The sequence below is a fragment of the Lepidothrix coronata genome, unplaced genomic scaffold, assembly GCF_001604755.1.
Source record: "Lepidothrix coronata isolate B3197 unplaced genomic scaffold, Lepidothrix_coronata-1.0 Scaffold75, whole genome shotgun sequence".
In the NCBI taxonomy this organism is placed as follows: domain Eukaryota; kingdom Metazoa; phylum Chordata; class Aves; order Passeriformes; family Pipridae; genus Lepidothrix; species Lepidothrix coronata.
The window spans coordinates 7,662,464-7,676,345 of record NW_016690255.1 but is presented as its reverse complement, the minus strand read 5'-3'; the positions used below and the strand labels follow the sequence as shown (position 1 = coordinate 7,676,345).

Below are 13,882 nucleotides of genomic sequence, written 5' to 3'. Positions count from 1 at the left end.
TCATACACTACAGTCTCATTCCCAAACCACGCTTTTGCTAACTCATCCCCACTTCATCTTGTGATGCCTCTAGGATGCCTGGCCAGTTTGTTACAGGAGCTCTCCTAGAGCAGGCATTTGCTTACCCACCACAGAGAACACAGCATCTTCCCCTTCCATCCCTTGACAGCAATAAAGACAAGAGCACAGCATGGAAGCAGGAGTCCAGGACTCAGGTGACAGCAAATCAATGAAGAAAGTAAGTGCAAGAAAAAGGTCACAGGGATTTAAAAAGAAAGACAGAGAGGAAGAAAAATCCCTAGCTTGCTTAGTGTTTGCTGTCAAGAACCAGCCCACTCACAGTACAACACTCATAAAAATGTAATAGCTAGCCTTGTGGGGAGGGGGAGGCACCGGTGGGGAAAGACCCTATGGACCATATGGGACCAGGGCTGTTTGGAAAACATGTGTAAGCCATATATACTAGAGACAAAATTATCTGTGAAATTAAGTAATTTCATAACATTTCTATGAAAACAAGAAATTAAGGTTATCTTTGGAGTGAATATTTATATCATCAATAAGCAACAACAATTTTAGATGGTGAAGATGGAAGCCTTAATTCCCGGTATTGCCAGAAGCAAGGAGGCAGTCAGGGCTCTGATCTTCCGGATCACCCTCAGACCGAACCTATCTCTTGTGTGTCACAATTCATGAACTGTAATGTTGAAAGCATAGACATTAAGTCAGCTACTCAGAGACTAAAGTCTGGATACCTACCACTTCTACATGCACTTCAGTGTTTGAGACAAGCATGCAAAATAAATACTATTTGCACTTGGTGCAAACTTAAAATGGCAACATCACCAAATCAAAACAGGGATGTTGTTAAATTCCAGCTTCTCAAGAATTTAGACTGAATAATGAGACCACAGGCCAGAGGAAAACTAGGAATGTTTTCACTACACAGCCTTGCCCAAGTCAGAGGTACTGAATGGAGTACAAATGTGACTGAGTAAACAAGACCATCCACTCCCACCTTTAATTAGAATACGTGGCACTGCTAACCCTAATTCAAGTTTTTCCTAACTTATGATCACTGAGAATCCATGGTGTTGACATCCTAGTAACAGTGTTCTTCTCTTGAAATGCACAAACTTTGGTAAACAACTGCACAGAAAACCTCCTGGCACCCAGTCAAGAGAACTGCAGACAAACAAAAAATCCAAAAACCTGCTCTGAAACAAGACATGAACACACATGAGAGGAACAACCTCATAACACAGGGCAATTCTAGATGTACAAGTACATATGTATGCTTACATAAATCAGTGTGTTTAAGGTATGTTCTATAACTAGATAAAACAAAGTTTTACAAAGCAGACCTAAACAGTAGTGTGAGTTTTAGCAGTCAGCTTCAGGGATGGGTTCTGTGAAGAATGAGATAATTAGCAAGGCTGAAATTGTTTTCTTACCTCTTTCCTTAGAGTGCCCAAAGCACTCCTAAAGCAACAAAATTTTATCTGCTGACTTCACAATTGATTAAATAGAAGCAGCCCAAAATAGATTTAAGAAAAGTTATTAGCATATCAACCTACTAACAATAAAAATATGCCAAAAGCAGTATCAGCTTATTAAAAAATGTTTTCCCCCAACTTGTCCCTTCTTTTCCTTCCTATTTTTTCTCGTAAAGAGATATGCTTCCTCCTAGAGATTCTTCACCTCCGGAATAACATGGCTTAGTGGTACCTCTGGACTTTCTGACTGTGATGCTCAAGTTTGACGTGCTTTACCATTTATTCAGCATATGAATACCAAGAGAAACCTATTTCCAGTAAGTATGTGTAAATGAGCCAAGTCCTTTTAGCCCATGACATGTTTCTGAGGTGCTGCTCCACCAGCTTGTCATACTTATAAAAACCCTTCTTCACCCTTCACGAGCTTTTAAAATGGAGGATGTGTGTTCACTTCAAGAATTCAGCTTGGATCAATTATCAGTCTGATCCAACAAACTTGTCACATTGAAGTTGACAACATGAGACTGCAACAATAAAGCTCTTGCAGAAAAAATGGAGAAGACCAATTCATCAAAAATAAAATGGATAATGAACAAAAAAAACACCTTTAATCACACTGATAATTTCAAAAAAGACTCCCATTAATCTGCTTTATTTTTCATGTGTGCTAATTAGAAATAAACTTGCTTATCAACAGCTTATGCCTTTGAACCATCTATTTGATTATAGTGTCAAAACAGGCAATCAGAACCTTATACTAACTGCATGTGCATTCAGTTTACAGAAGGATTCATACTCCTATTAAACGTCTTTACAGAAATACAAGTTCTCTTTTAGTTCGCCATCAATTTTCACAATTGATTTCACATCAATTTTCCTCAACCTCTTTGACAACCAGGAGAAAGCAGAATTTCTGACTTTTAAAACTACTAAGAGATTAAAGCCCAAGTAAAGCAACATATGCATACCTCCAAACACTAAAAATGCTTCAGTATCTTTACCATACCTTTAACATCTGGATCATCTATATGGGGTTCCAAATTTTCTATCATTTCTTCTAATTCCTTCCTTGTTGCCATAGGAATGCTTGGAGACACTGGCATAGTGAGTTCCTGTATTTCTCTATCGAGTTTTATATCAGAAGTCTGCTGAAGCTCAAAGTCAATATCTATTTCAGGAAGTGGAGTCCTCCAGAAATGGAAAGAGTTGTACAATTCCTGCTCTGAAAGAGAGGTTTCCTGTGAATTCAGTCCAGCCTCCTGCAGACCTGCTGTACAGCAATGAGAACTTTCCTCATTCTCATCTGCCATTTCCCCACAAGATTCTGAAGATAAAGTGCAATGGAAGGATGACTCAGTCTGGTAATCACTTTCCCTCTGGGAGTTATTTGACACTGTATTTTGATCTTCCATGGCATTTTCAAGTTTTGTTGCAAGATCATCACCATCAACATGTGAAGACAGATCCTCTGTCCTGTTGTGCTCTTCCTCTGTTGTGACATCTTCTGTGGTCCTGACTTGTTCACTGTTGAGTGCCAAAGCAAATGAACATTTACAAACCAAAATAAACTTGTTGCAAACAGATGCTCTTGAAAATTCAAACACATGCTATCAATTTGTTATTTATCAAAGTGGATTTACTTACACCATAACAAAAAAAAAAATCATAGAATCACAGAATGATCAAGGTTGGATGGGCCCTCTAGAAGCTATCTGGGCCAAACCCCCTGTTCAAGCAGTGACACCCAGAGCCTGTTGCCCAGGACTGTGTTCAGACAGCTTCTGAATATTTCAGATGATGGATACTCCACAGCCTCCATGGACAACCTGCATCAGTGCTTGGTCATCCTCACAGTAAAAAAACAGTGTTTCCTGATGTTCAGAGGGAACCTCCTGTGTTTCAGATTGTGGACATTGCCTCTGACCCTGTCACTGGGCACCACTAAAAAGAGCCTGTCTCTGTTCTCTTTGCACTCTCTCTTCAGGTATTTATGGACATAGATAAGATCCCATTGACCCCTCTCTTTTCCAGGCTGAAGTCCCAGCTTTCTCAGCCTTTCCTCAGAGGAGACATGCTCCAGTCCATCATCTTGTGGCCCTTCACTGGACTCTCTCCGGTATGTCCATGCCTCCCTCTGGATGGCAGCATTACCCTCTAGTGAATTAGCCACTCCTCCCAGTTTTATGTCATCAGGAAACCTGTTCCACCATCCAAATAGGACTGGACCCAGTATTGACCCTTGAGTTACATGACCAGTTATTGCACCATTGATCAGTGCCCTGTGGGCCCAGCCATTCAGCAGCCATCAAACCACCTCACTGTTTGCTCATCGAACCCAACTTCATCACTTTCTCTATGAGGTTCTTATGGGAGACCATGTCAAAAGTCTGCCTGAAGTCTAGGTAGACAGTATACACTGCTCTCCCTTGTCTATCAAGTCAGTCATTTCACCACAGAAGGTATCGTAACTTGTATTTTCAGTAAATAACTGAAAATTTCAGTCTCTTAAAATGAGATTATTCAGATCTCTCCATATATCAAGATACTCAATTTATCCAAGTAAGTTAATTTTCGAAACTTGCAGTTTATACAGAAGAAAAACAAGGAGAAAAAAATAGTTTGTACATTTTGCAAATTTACCTATTTTCCTGTGTAGAACCACAATCTTCTGTATTTTTACCATCTTCTTCTTTAAAGTACTGGCCACTGCTGGATGGATTAGCAAAAGTTGATATGAAAGGCCCCAGAGACTGAAAAGCTGCTTGGCGGACCTAGTGGAAAGGGTCCAAAGGGAAAATAAAGTTATATATATAAATTTTGCTGTCTTATGAAACATAAAATGTCAGCTACTAGAAACTGGAAGGCTCATAAGTGTACTAAGGAAGCAAGAGCAGAGGCTCTTGTCCGGAAAGAGTCAGCCAGCCGTATACATAAAGTGCCAAGTTAAAAAAAAAAAAGTTAAGAAAAAGAAAAAAGCAGGGTAAAACCAGTTAAATCACAGGTAACCGAGCTGACAGGCCTATTCCCCACAACCAGAGAAATCAGAACCTGTTAAGATAGTAGAAACAGATATATTTGAAAGCTCAGCTGAGAATTTTAAAACTTGAAAGGAAAGCATCATTTACAGTGAAGAGACATTTCACTACCAGAAGTTTGACTGATAAGCTCTACATTTCTTTCCCTTTACTATTTGGCTATGTTGTACATTTGCTCCTCCTGTCTCCTATTATTTATTCTCCCCTTGTCAACAATTCTCTATCTCAATTTTTCTTATTTGATTAATTCTGCTGGGCTACAATTTGCATGACTTTCCAAGATGTTCCTATGCATAAGATCCTTGGTTCTCAGAAGCAGTCTGCTTTTAAGGTTTAAGAGCAGATCTATAAGACAACAAGTAAAATAAATTAAAAAACCCCAACAAACCCAAAAACCAACAACAAAAAAATCCCACACTAGAAACAATAAAAAATAAAATAATAAAAATCCCCACCAACAACATCCAAACCACCCACAAAATCAAACAAACCCCAAACCAACAACAAACTCCACTGCCCCACTCCCCCCAAAAAAGACATGGTGGTAGGGAACCTGAAGGAATGCAAGTAAGTCACATTAATTTTCCAGTTTTGTTAATGATTCTCAGCAATGTTAACTCGCAGGCAGTTCTGTAGCTAAAAAAAGCTATCCCACTGACACAGTTTTTCTTACATACTGCAGTGAAAATGTGAGGGACTCTACACTCATTGACAAACTAAGAAGAAGAATTTTGCTCAAGGTGCGTGAAACAGGTTATCCACACCTATGAGAAGTTTTATAAGGAGTACTGCAGCAAAACCCTTTAAAATGACAGCTATTCAAGAAATAAAAAGCAATTCTTACCCATCGTGAAGGATCACTAATCAAATTAATAAAAAGGGTTGACAATTTTGTCCTCCGGACTTCCTGTGATGTTGCACAAGAAACTGCCATGAAGCACTCAGCACAGGCTTTCCTAACTCCCCACACATTATCAGAGCAGAGCTGGAAAAACCTCGGCAGCTGTTAGGAACATAGTGAGTGAGTTTGCAAGTCTTAATAGGCAGCACTTGTTTCAAGGCAAGTTTTTTTTTCACATTCATTTCCTTCATCTGGTTCTCCACCCTCAGAGGAGTTAAGTTTAACATTTGCAAGACAAAGAACACACATTTAGTAGCACAACCCCTTCTAATCAGTTGCTTTCATGTTACTTATGGATACAGATAAGGAAAATCCACCTGTCTGAAGAACAGTAAGGAAATACTAACTTTTTAACCTGTATTACACCACAAGAAAACCCACCAAATCCACCAAGCCCAGCAAACCTATCATAAGATAAAATCTCATGTCTACACCATTCTTTTAAAGCAGGAACAAGAAAAATAAAGAACACTGGTGCATTATGAGGAAAAAATTCTTTACTGTGAGGGTGGTGAGACACTGGTACAGGTTGTCCAGGGAGGCTGTGGATGCCCCATCCCTGCAGGTGTTCAAGGCTGGGTTGGATAAGGCCTTGAGCAACCTAGTCTAGTAGGTGTCCCTGCCCAAGGCAGGGGGGCTTGAGACTAGACGATCTTTAAGGTTCCTTCCAGCCCTTAACACTTTTTGACTCTATGATGAACATTTTGCCTATCAGAGACCACTTCAGGTGTAACATTCTAACTGATATGCAAAGGAATATCATCTTCAGAAAGAAAAACTTTTCCACCTAAACTTCTCATTGTTAGATTTATCAATCTCTGACACCACCTACTCTAAAAAGCAGGATCTGAACTGCAAAGGGGAACAGGGGAATGAGAAAAACAGTATATTTGGTGCAGGAGAAAACATGTTTGAGCAGAGTAGTGGTTTTACTAATAAAACCGAAGCACTTTAAAGTTGCTCAGATGCTTGGGTTTTTTGGAAACAGTAATGGTAAGGGTGAACAGAGTGCAGGTGAGGCACAGACATGCAGGTCCATCACATGCCTGCCTTGGCTTGGAACAGGCACAGTGACAAGATGTAAGTAATGCAATGGCTGTTGCTACAGCTTTGTTTGCAATTATTGATGTTCAGCTGATCCTATACCTTGCATCAAAGTTTACTAGAGTTTGCCTTTAACTGAAAAAAATAAAAAAAGAAAAAGCTTTTATGTCAGAAAATGAAATTTTATCATTCAGCTTTTTACACCCCTCCTTTTATTTTTATAATAATCTGAAAAGAGCAGAAATTGGCATTCTCTGTTATGGAAAGAGAACCCCAGCTGTCCTGCCACACGCTATAGCTTTCAAATGGAATTTTTTATTTCGTAGCCTAATCACACCCTCTACGAAGTTTTAATCCAAATTCATTACACTAATCACTAAAAGGGCAGTTGTGTGAGAGAAGTCAATTTACATCCCAAATCAGGAAACAGATGGGATGCAAATCCACACAACTAAACTTCATTGCCAAACGGCTTGAATCACTTAGTTCAGAGGGAAAAATGCAGCAAATGCTGTAAGTACATAAAAAATGCCCTGAGGGGCACAGTAAGTCTACCTGTCCCAATATCACAACTGCAAAACACTGCAGTCTCTTGTTGAATTCATCTACACTCTCTCTATATAAGCCCCTTGCTAATTCAGGGTACTGACTTATCAGCCTCTTCTGGCCCTCAGCAAGCTCACTGTCCACATCCTCAAGAGGAGAAAGCTTGAAGAGGGATCCCAGTGACTGCCAAGCTGAGTTCTGCTCCCCAGCCCTGTCATGTCTCCAAACCCAGCAGCATCCACCAGCTCCTTGGACACACTAGGGGAAGGGGGGCACTGTTAAGGATCCTCTTCTCACCACTCCATCCAGCTCCCTGCTTTTCCATTTTGAACTTGTCTCTCTTCCCTTTACTTCATTTATTATTGCCCAGCTTCATTTATTTCCTTTACCTTTCTTTCTCCTCCCCTCTCTTCCAGGAAGGCAAGTGAGGCTTTGTTTGAGGCAGGAAAACTGACTTGAAAAGATTAAATCCATGAACAGTAGCACTGAGTGATGTCATTTAAAGAGACCACATAAGCCTCACTGCTTCCAGCAGTTTATACCCTGTCTCTGCAATCTCTCATTGCATTTATGGACATTAGAAGACATATTCCTGCCTACTTCCTGCCTAACGTATTTTTGAATTTGCAAATACTCTCTGCCTCCACAGCTGTTTTCCCTACTAAGGGAATGTAGTAGTTGTCTAATCATTTTAGCTGTTCTTCTTTACCTTGTCCAGCTCCACTACTGGATTGTGTTAAAAAGAAAAACCCTTTAAGAAATGGCTTACCAGCATTTCTTCAGTGGCTTGCTGTCCAACCACACTGCAGATGTCTCCAAAATTGGCTGCACATACCTTGCAGATAGAATGCAAGAAATAACAACTAAGACAATAGTTTTAATACAGCAAAACCAAAGAGAAAAAAATAAACAACTTTTAAAACCATAAAAACATGTTTTGGTGCAAACTCATTATAAGCTACTTTCCCGTTCCATCACTTTCTGTGGTTTTAAAAAAAAAATAATTCCTAAAGATTAATCAATCTTTTTTAATCACAGAAGAACCCCAGAACTTAAATGAAAAGGAAGTTTTATTCTCATAAAATGCATTCAAAGTGCTGTCAAATTAAAGAACATAAGCAATTATCACAGGAAATAACCTAGACAATGGCAGGGTGAGACCAAAACACAGCCTCAGCACCTAAATACCATGAGGGAGTACTGCTTTACTTCATTTTGACAAGTATCTTTAACTCCATCTATGCACAGAAATATGAGCCCAGGTGGCTGAGGTTGTATCAGTCACAGCTGGTTCATGTTTTCATGGCTACCAACACAATCACAAGCAGATATATCCAACCACACTGCAGATATCTATAGCATAAGGACAAGGAGATTCTTTCTTTGTTTCTAATAATAAAGGTAGGGATTCTGGAAAAAAAAAATCTCAGTACCCAATATAAAAATCTGTGGAAATGTGAGCTACAAAGAAACCCCCATAGCTTTCACTTAATATATGTCACAAGTGAGATCTAGCAGTAAAGTCATTTACTCACATGCAAGTTCCAAGGTTGTGACACCCTTTTCACAGATAATCTAGACCAGATGCTCATAATTCATACCTTACGAACATGAAACATTCTGCAGTCACAGCACATCTCGCAAAACCGAGGGAGAACAAGTCTTTCTGTGATGTCCTTTCCCACCATGGAGGCCATTTTACACATAATCTAATGGCAAGACAGACACTAATCAGGAATGGTTGCACAATACACTGTGTCACTTAAGCAGAGGCTTTTTACATTTATTTTTCATTCTGATGCACGTAATTTTCTTGAAAACTGTGAAAAATATTGAAAGCAACCCCCCACGTTTTGCACTGAAAAGGTTCGGCCACTTCTGCAAAAAGCTGGGTTTTCCCCCCACTTCCTTGTCATGAAGTACCACAGCTGCAGAAGACACTGGACTTTCACTAAATTAAATCAAATTCCCAACTAATGGAGACAACTAGACTCTCAGAAATTACTCTCACATTTTTCGAAACAGACTTACAAAATAAAAAAAAAAACAACCAAGAACAAGATTCTTTCACTACTGCAATACTTAATGAATGCGTACACATACAATTAACAGAAAATTCTTGATAATTAATATGATTAAGAGACTTCTAACTTCTGTATGATTTAAAGATTACAACATTCCACATTGATCATATGCTACTCCCTAACGTGAAATTCTGTAAAAAACACCATACCAAAGAAAGAACTCTTCCCTCTAACTGCTCTTTCATTCTGATTTGTAATAAAACTTAAAAAAAAGAGTAAAACAATTATTTTAAAATTTCCTAATCATGCCAGTAGAATTATTTAAATTCATTCTCCCGCAATAACAAATGATTGCTTTTCTAATGTCTAGGAGGTTGGTAAGCTACAGAAACTTTTGTCAAGTTTCAATATCTTCAAAACCATGAAGACAGGTAAAACTGCTCTGCTTATACTTTATTCCCTTATGTATTTTTAAGCTCCATCAAGAAGAACTAGAAACTTGGTGTCAAATGAAACAGTGCTGGGGACTGATTATTGTTTATGAGCCCATACAAATGAGGAAAGTAAAATATTAAATGAGGTCTCTCTCAAGCAAAAAGAAAAAAGTTCACCCAGCAGAAAGCATCAACATAAATTGCAACAATTCAAGGGAAACATAGGGAAACATCTTCTGCCATTTCTCTTTTATAAATTAACTAATTTGCTTACTATTTTAATTCAACATAAATTTTAATTATTAAGGTTGCGTCTAATGCAAAAAAGAAAATCACCAACCAACCATGAGTTAATCAACTCAGATGCTTATTATTTTGTCCAATAAAACGAAACAAAATCAATAAAGAGAACAGACATACAGTAAAGACCAATAGAACTGAGGCATCAAAGCTTTTACACTGATGGAAATTTTCCACATAGGCAATTTAAACTTCCATAAAACAAACAGACAAACCTGTAAAAAAACTAAAAAGCCAACACAGCAGATGCTTTAGAAGTCAATAAAATTCATCCCCTGTGCTGTCTTGTCCAGCTGGGTTTTTTTCTTTACAGCTTATATAAGCTGTTGAATTTAAATCTAAGCTTGACCGGAGCATAACACAGCACAGGAAAAGTTACAGATTTGTTATGGAGAAGAATATATTTTTTTCTCTTTAATAACGGATGTGCAACTTGGAAACACACGACCATCACTGCAATATCAAGCATTCAGACAAACTTCAGACTGTTGTGATTTGGTACCGCTGTTACTTACAGCCACAGCCTCCGTCTTCACATCGTCATTGCTGTCTGGAGCTGTCAGATCTATCAGAACAGGACACACTTTGGTCTCCACATCGTATCTCTCTATGAGTTCTTGCTCCAATAGAACTAACAATGCTGCCTGGCTTGTTTTTCTTACCTATCATAAAAGGACAAAAATTGAACCAAGGAATTTGAAGAGAGGTTCTTCTGTATAAATGTGTCCTGTATTTTGGAAGCTGTACCTATATATCGACACACCCCTATGCTAGTTGCTCACAGTGAGAAGACAAGTGCTCCACGAGCACTTTGCAAACACTTCATGTTTGAAACAAACTGTGTTTGAACCCAAGAACACCTGCATATTGTGAGCTAAGGCAATGCTATTCTAAGCGTCCACCTCCATACTTCCCAAAACATGGGACCGCAATGTCAACAGGAGTAGTCATGGTATAGTTCATGCAATACATAAAGAAAAGCAGGAATGTCAATTTTACTAAACAAATCCTCTTTTTCTGAGATTAACAAACTTGGCTGGCAAGGAATAACTGCATTTATTTCTAATGCATTTTAAATTCGGAGACACAATTTTGCTTAGTCCCATTTTAAAAAATTTGTACAAAAATAAGATACCCATTAATAATTGACTTCATAACTGGCTAACCCCTGCCTCTCAAAAGAGTAATATCATCAGAAGAGAAAACACTACATACAGCAAGAGACTACATATACTGCAATTCAGCAATTTTGAAAACACCTTTGAGCTCTTTGTTTCAGAGCTCACCAGCCAAATGAAGTATGGAATATCAACAGAGGCTAAGACAATGAAAAGAATCTCTCTAGCAAAAAAACATCAAGCAGAAGTATGGTTGCTGTTTTACACATGAATTAGCAGAATATTGAAAATAATGTATCAGCTAGCATTAGGCAAGTCTGAAATGACTGGAGAAGCCTCTAGAAAGCTTTGGGCAAGCTAACAAATCACAAGAGTTCAATTCAAAACCTCCAGCAGATTGATAAACAAAGAACTGGTCATGAAGGTACATAACGGCATTAAAAAACTGAATTATACCAAGGACTCAGGTTTTTCACAACTACTCAATGTTGTCATTAAATCATATTATGCTGAATTTAAATAATTTGGCATCACACCAGCTATTCAACTAGCTAGTAAACTCCTGGTAGAAGACACTTACCTGGTTATTCTGGTCTGCGAGGTATCGCACCACAATAGGTAGTAAGTATTTGGAAAAAGCATATGGGATTGAAGGTCTGTTTTCTTGACAGAACATAGCAATATGAGGCACCTGTTCCATCAGCTCTGCCCGCACTGTTGGCTCTGTCAGGATCAAAATAAAACCAAAAAAGGCACAGTAAATGTTTACAAGTATACTCGAGATACTGCGAGCATAAGCTTTTTACAGTCCTGTACATACCAACTATGTTCTCAAGTGTTCGTGCCAGTGTGTTTATGTCAAGCTTTGTTTTGACAATCACCATCTTTTTGCAAAACCAGGTAAAACTATTACAACTACACTCTGTACTGACCCATATTCTCAGTAAAAACCCAAGAATAGGTATAAGAGAGCAAGCCACTGAACATTATGAGTACCAGAATCTGCCTAAACTCCTTACGAACATCATCCCCTTCCCAGAAACCTGCTAAGCAGAAAGTCAACCCAAAACTAGTACCGCTATGAGAAGGAATGAATTGTGTGGGACTCTGGGCCACAGCCTCTCAGGCAGGAAAGATCCCACGGATCAGGACAACCAGCCATAAACGGAGATGCTGCTTCTCATCCTTTGCTTTTTAAGGCTACTGATGTATTTGTCAGACGGAGAAGGTCCTGCATCTTTCCAGTTGCTTGTGTTAAACATTTCAGGTATGTTTTTCATCAAAGCCGGTGATTATTTGAAAAATATTTCATTTAATTTTTAAATTCAGGAAATGGTTCACTGCTTCAATGAGTCCTAATTCCCACAGAACACGCACATATATTTGGGGGATGTTAGGAGAAGTAAGAGAAGAAATACAAGTGTGGATTAAATTCCAACTATTAAAAAAACAGATGCAATTTAAGAAGTAGGACATTATTACATGCCTGACAGCCCACTTGTCCAAAGAGGGGAAAAAAAATTCTGAACTAAGTAATTCTGCCCTTTTAGAACTTGCTGACATCTGTGGTTACAATTATAGAACTGATTACCTATAAAAGCATATAATAAACCCCACCAAATACTCTCTAGCTACACTAATTCGATTTACAATTTTTTAAATAGTAACATGTATACTGTTCACAGGATACATGTGCCTTAATGAATTTTTACCTATAAATTGTTCGTGTAAAACTTGATGGTATGACCAGAACCGTCTTCCTTGGAATATTTGTACTTAACACGATACATGAAAAATACAACCTTTTGTTAAAAAGAAGCATTTAACTCGCATTTGTATTTAACATGGCCAATATGTGCAGCACTTGGCTTTCTTGAACACTGATTACAAGTGTAAACTTAGGCCTGAATAAAACATAACAAAGACAAAGCAAGTACCATGCTGTGCGCAGTCTTTTCTTCACTGAGCACAAAAGAACAGAAAAGATCACAGTGCACAAAGTAATCAAATGCCTATGGGCTCCACTCTACTTCTTTCCCTACAGACTTAAATTACTTTTCTTATAGAAAAACATATCAAAATCATAGACTTACTGAACTGTTTGGGTTGGAAGGGACCTTAAAGATCATCTAGCTCCAACTCCCTGCCATGGGCAGGGACACCTTCCACTAGACCAGGTTGCTCAAAGCCCCATCCAACCTGGCCTTGAACACTTCCAGGGACCTCTGCAAAGTTTATGAAACTACAAAACTAAATCCCAGATAAATCAATACTGAATAGGTTTGCTATTCATTACAATAAAGTAAAAAAAGCCTTCCAGTCTGCTCTGTATCTCTTCCCAAACATTGTCAAGAACACACAGGACAAAAGTCTTTTTGAAATCCATAAGCAATACTGAAATCCTGAAGTTTGTATTGAAGAAGTCTACTCAAACTATGTCAAAGTTTTAGCAGACCTGAATTAACAGAATTTAACAGATACAAAAGGCTAAACTCTAGTTTAGTGGACACTATGTTTGTAGCACTAAGCATGACAGCTGATCAAAATAAGCACCTGTAAATAGGACAAACTAATAGTTAATGAGATCATTAATTGTGAAAGCTGAAGTCTACATACCATAGTAATGCAAAGAAAGTATTTCTATTGTAGTAACTCATCTTTCGCTTTCTTACAAAAATTTGCCAAAGCAGTCCTTAGAACACAAGCAGGATAAGCTGCAATTCTTCATTAGGTTGAGAGTGAGGGTGTGTCAAGCAAAGTAGATCAGCTGTTTTCAAGAGTTAAGTTGGCAAAGACATCTATTTTCCTCCTACACTTAATTCTGGTCCTCTTATCTGACAAGGCCTAGCTTCTTCAGTTCTGTAAGAGGGGTTTCAAATGTGCTGGAGAAAGAAGTCCTTTAACATGTTAGCTTGTACATGTCAACACACTTTTTTCTATCTTGTGTGACAATCTGCCCAAAGGAGGCTGAGCTAAAACCTTGC

The 13,882-nt window shown here is 38.4% G+C and overlaps 1 protein-coding gene across 11 annotated transcripts in view; it reads right to left on the bottom strand.

The window, feature by feature from the left end:
* Positions 1-13,882, bottom strand: part of PPP4R1 (protein phosphatase 4 regulatory subunit 1) — a 65,801-nt gene that overhangs the window by 16,568 nt on the left and 35,351 nt on the right. For all 11 annotated transcript variants that reach the window (XM_017819547.1, XM_017819550.1, XM_017819548.1 and 8 more), the window contains 7 exons: positions 11,479-11,621; positions 10,296-10,442; positions 8,624-8,731; positions 7,792-7,857; positions 5,376-5,534; positions 4,137-4,267; positions 2,503-3,020 (listed from right to left, as the gene is read on the bottom strand). In XM_017819547.1, coding sequence (XP_017675036.1) covers positions 2,503-3,020; positions 4,137-4,267; positions 5,376-5,534; positions 7,792-7,857; positions 8,624-8,731; positions 10,296-10,442; positions 11,479-11,621 — 1,272 coding nt within the window. The remainder of the gene's footprint in view (positions 1-2,502; positions 3,021-4,136; positions 4,268-5,375; positions 5,535-7,791; positions 7,858-8,623; positions 8,732-10,295; positions 10,443-11,478; positions 11,622-13,882) is intronic.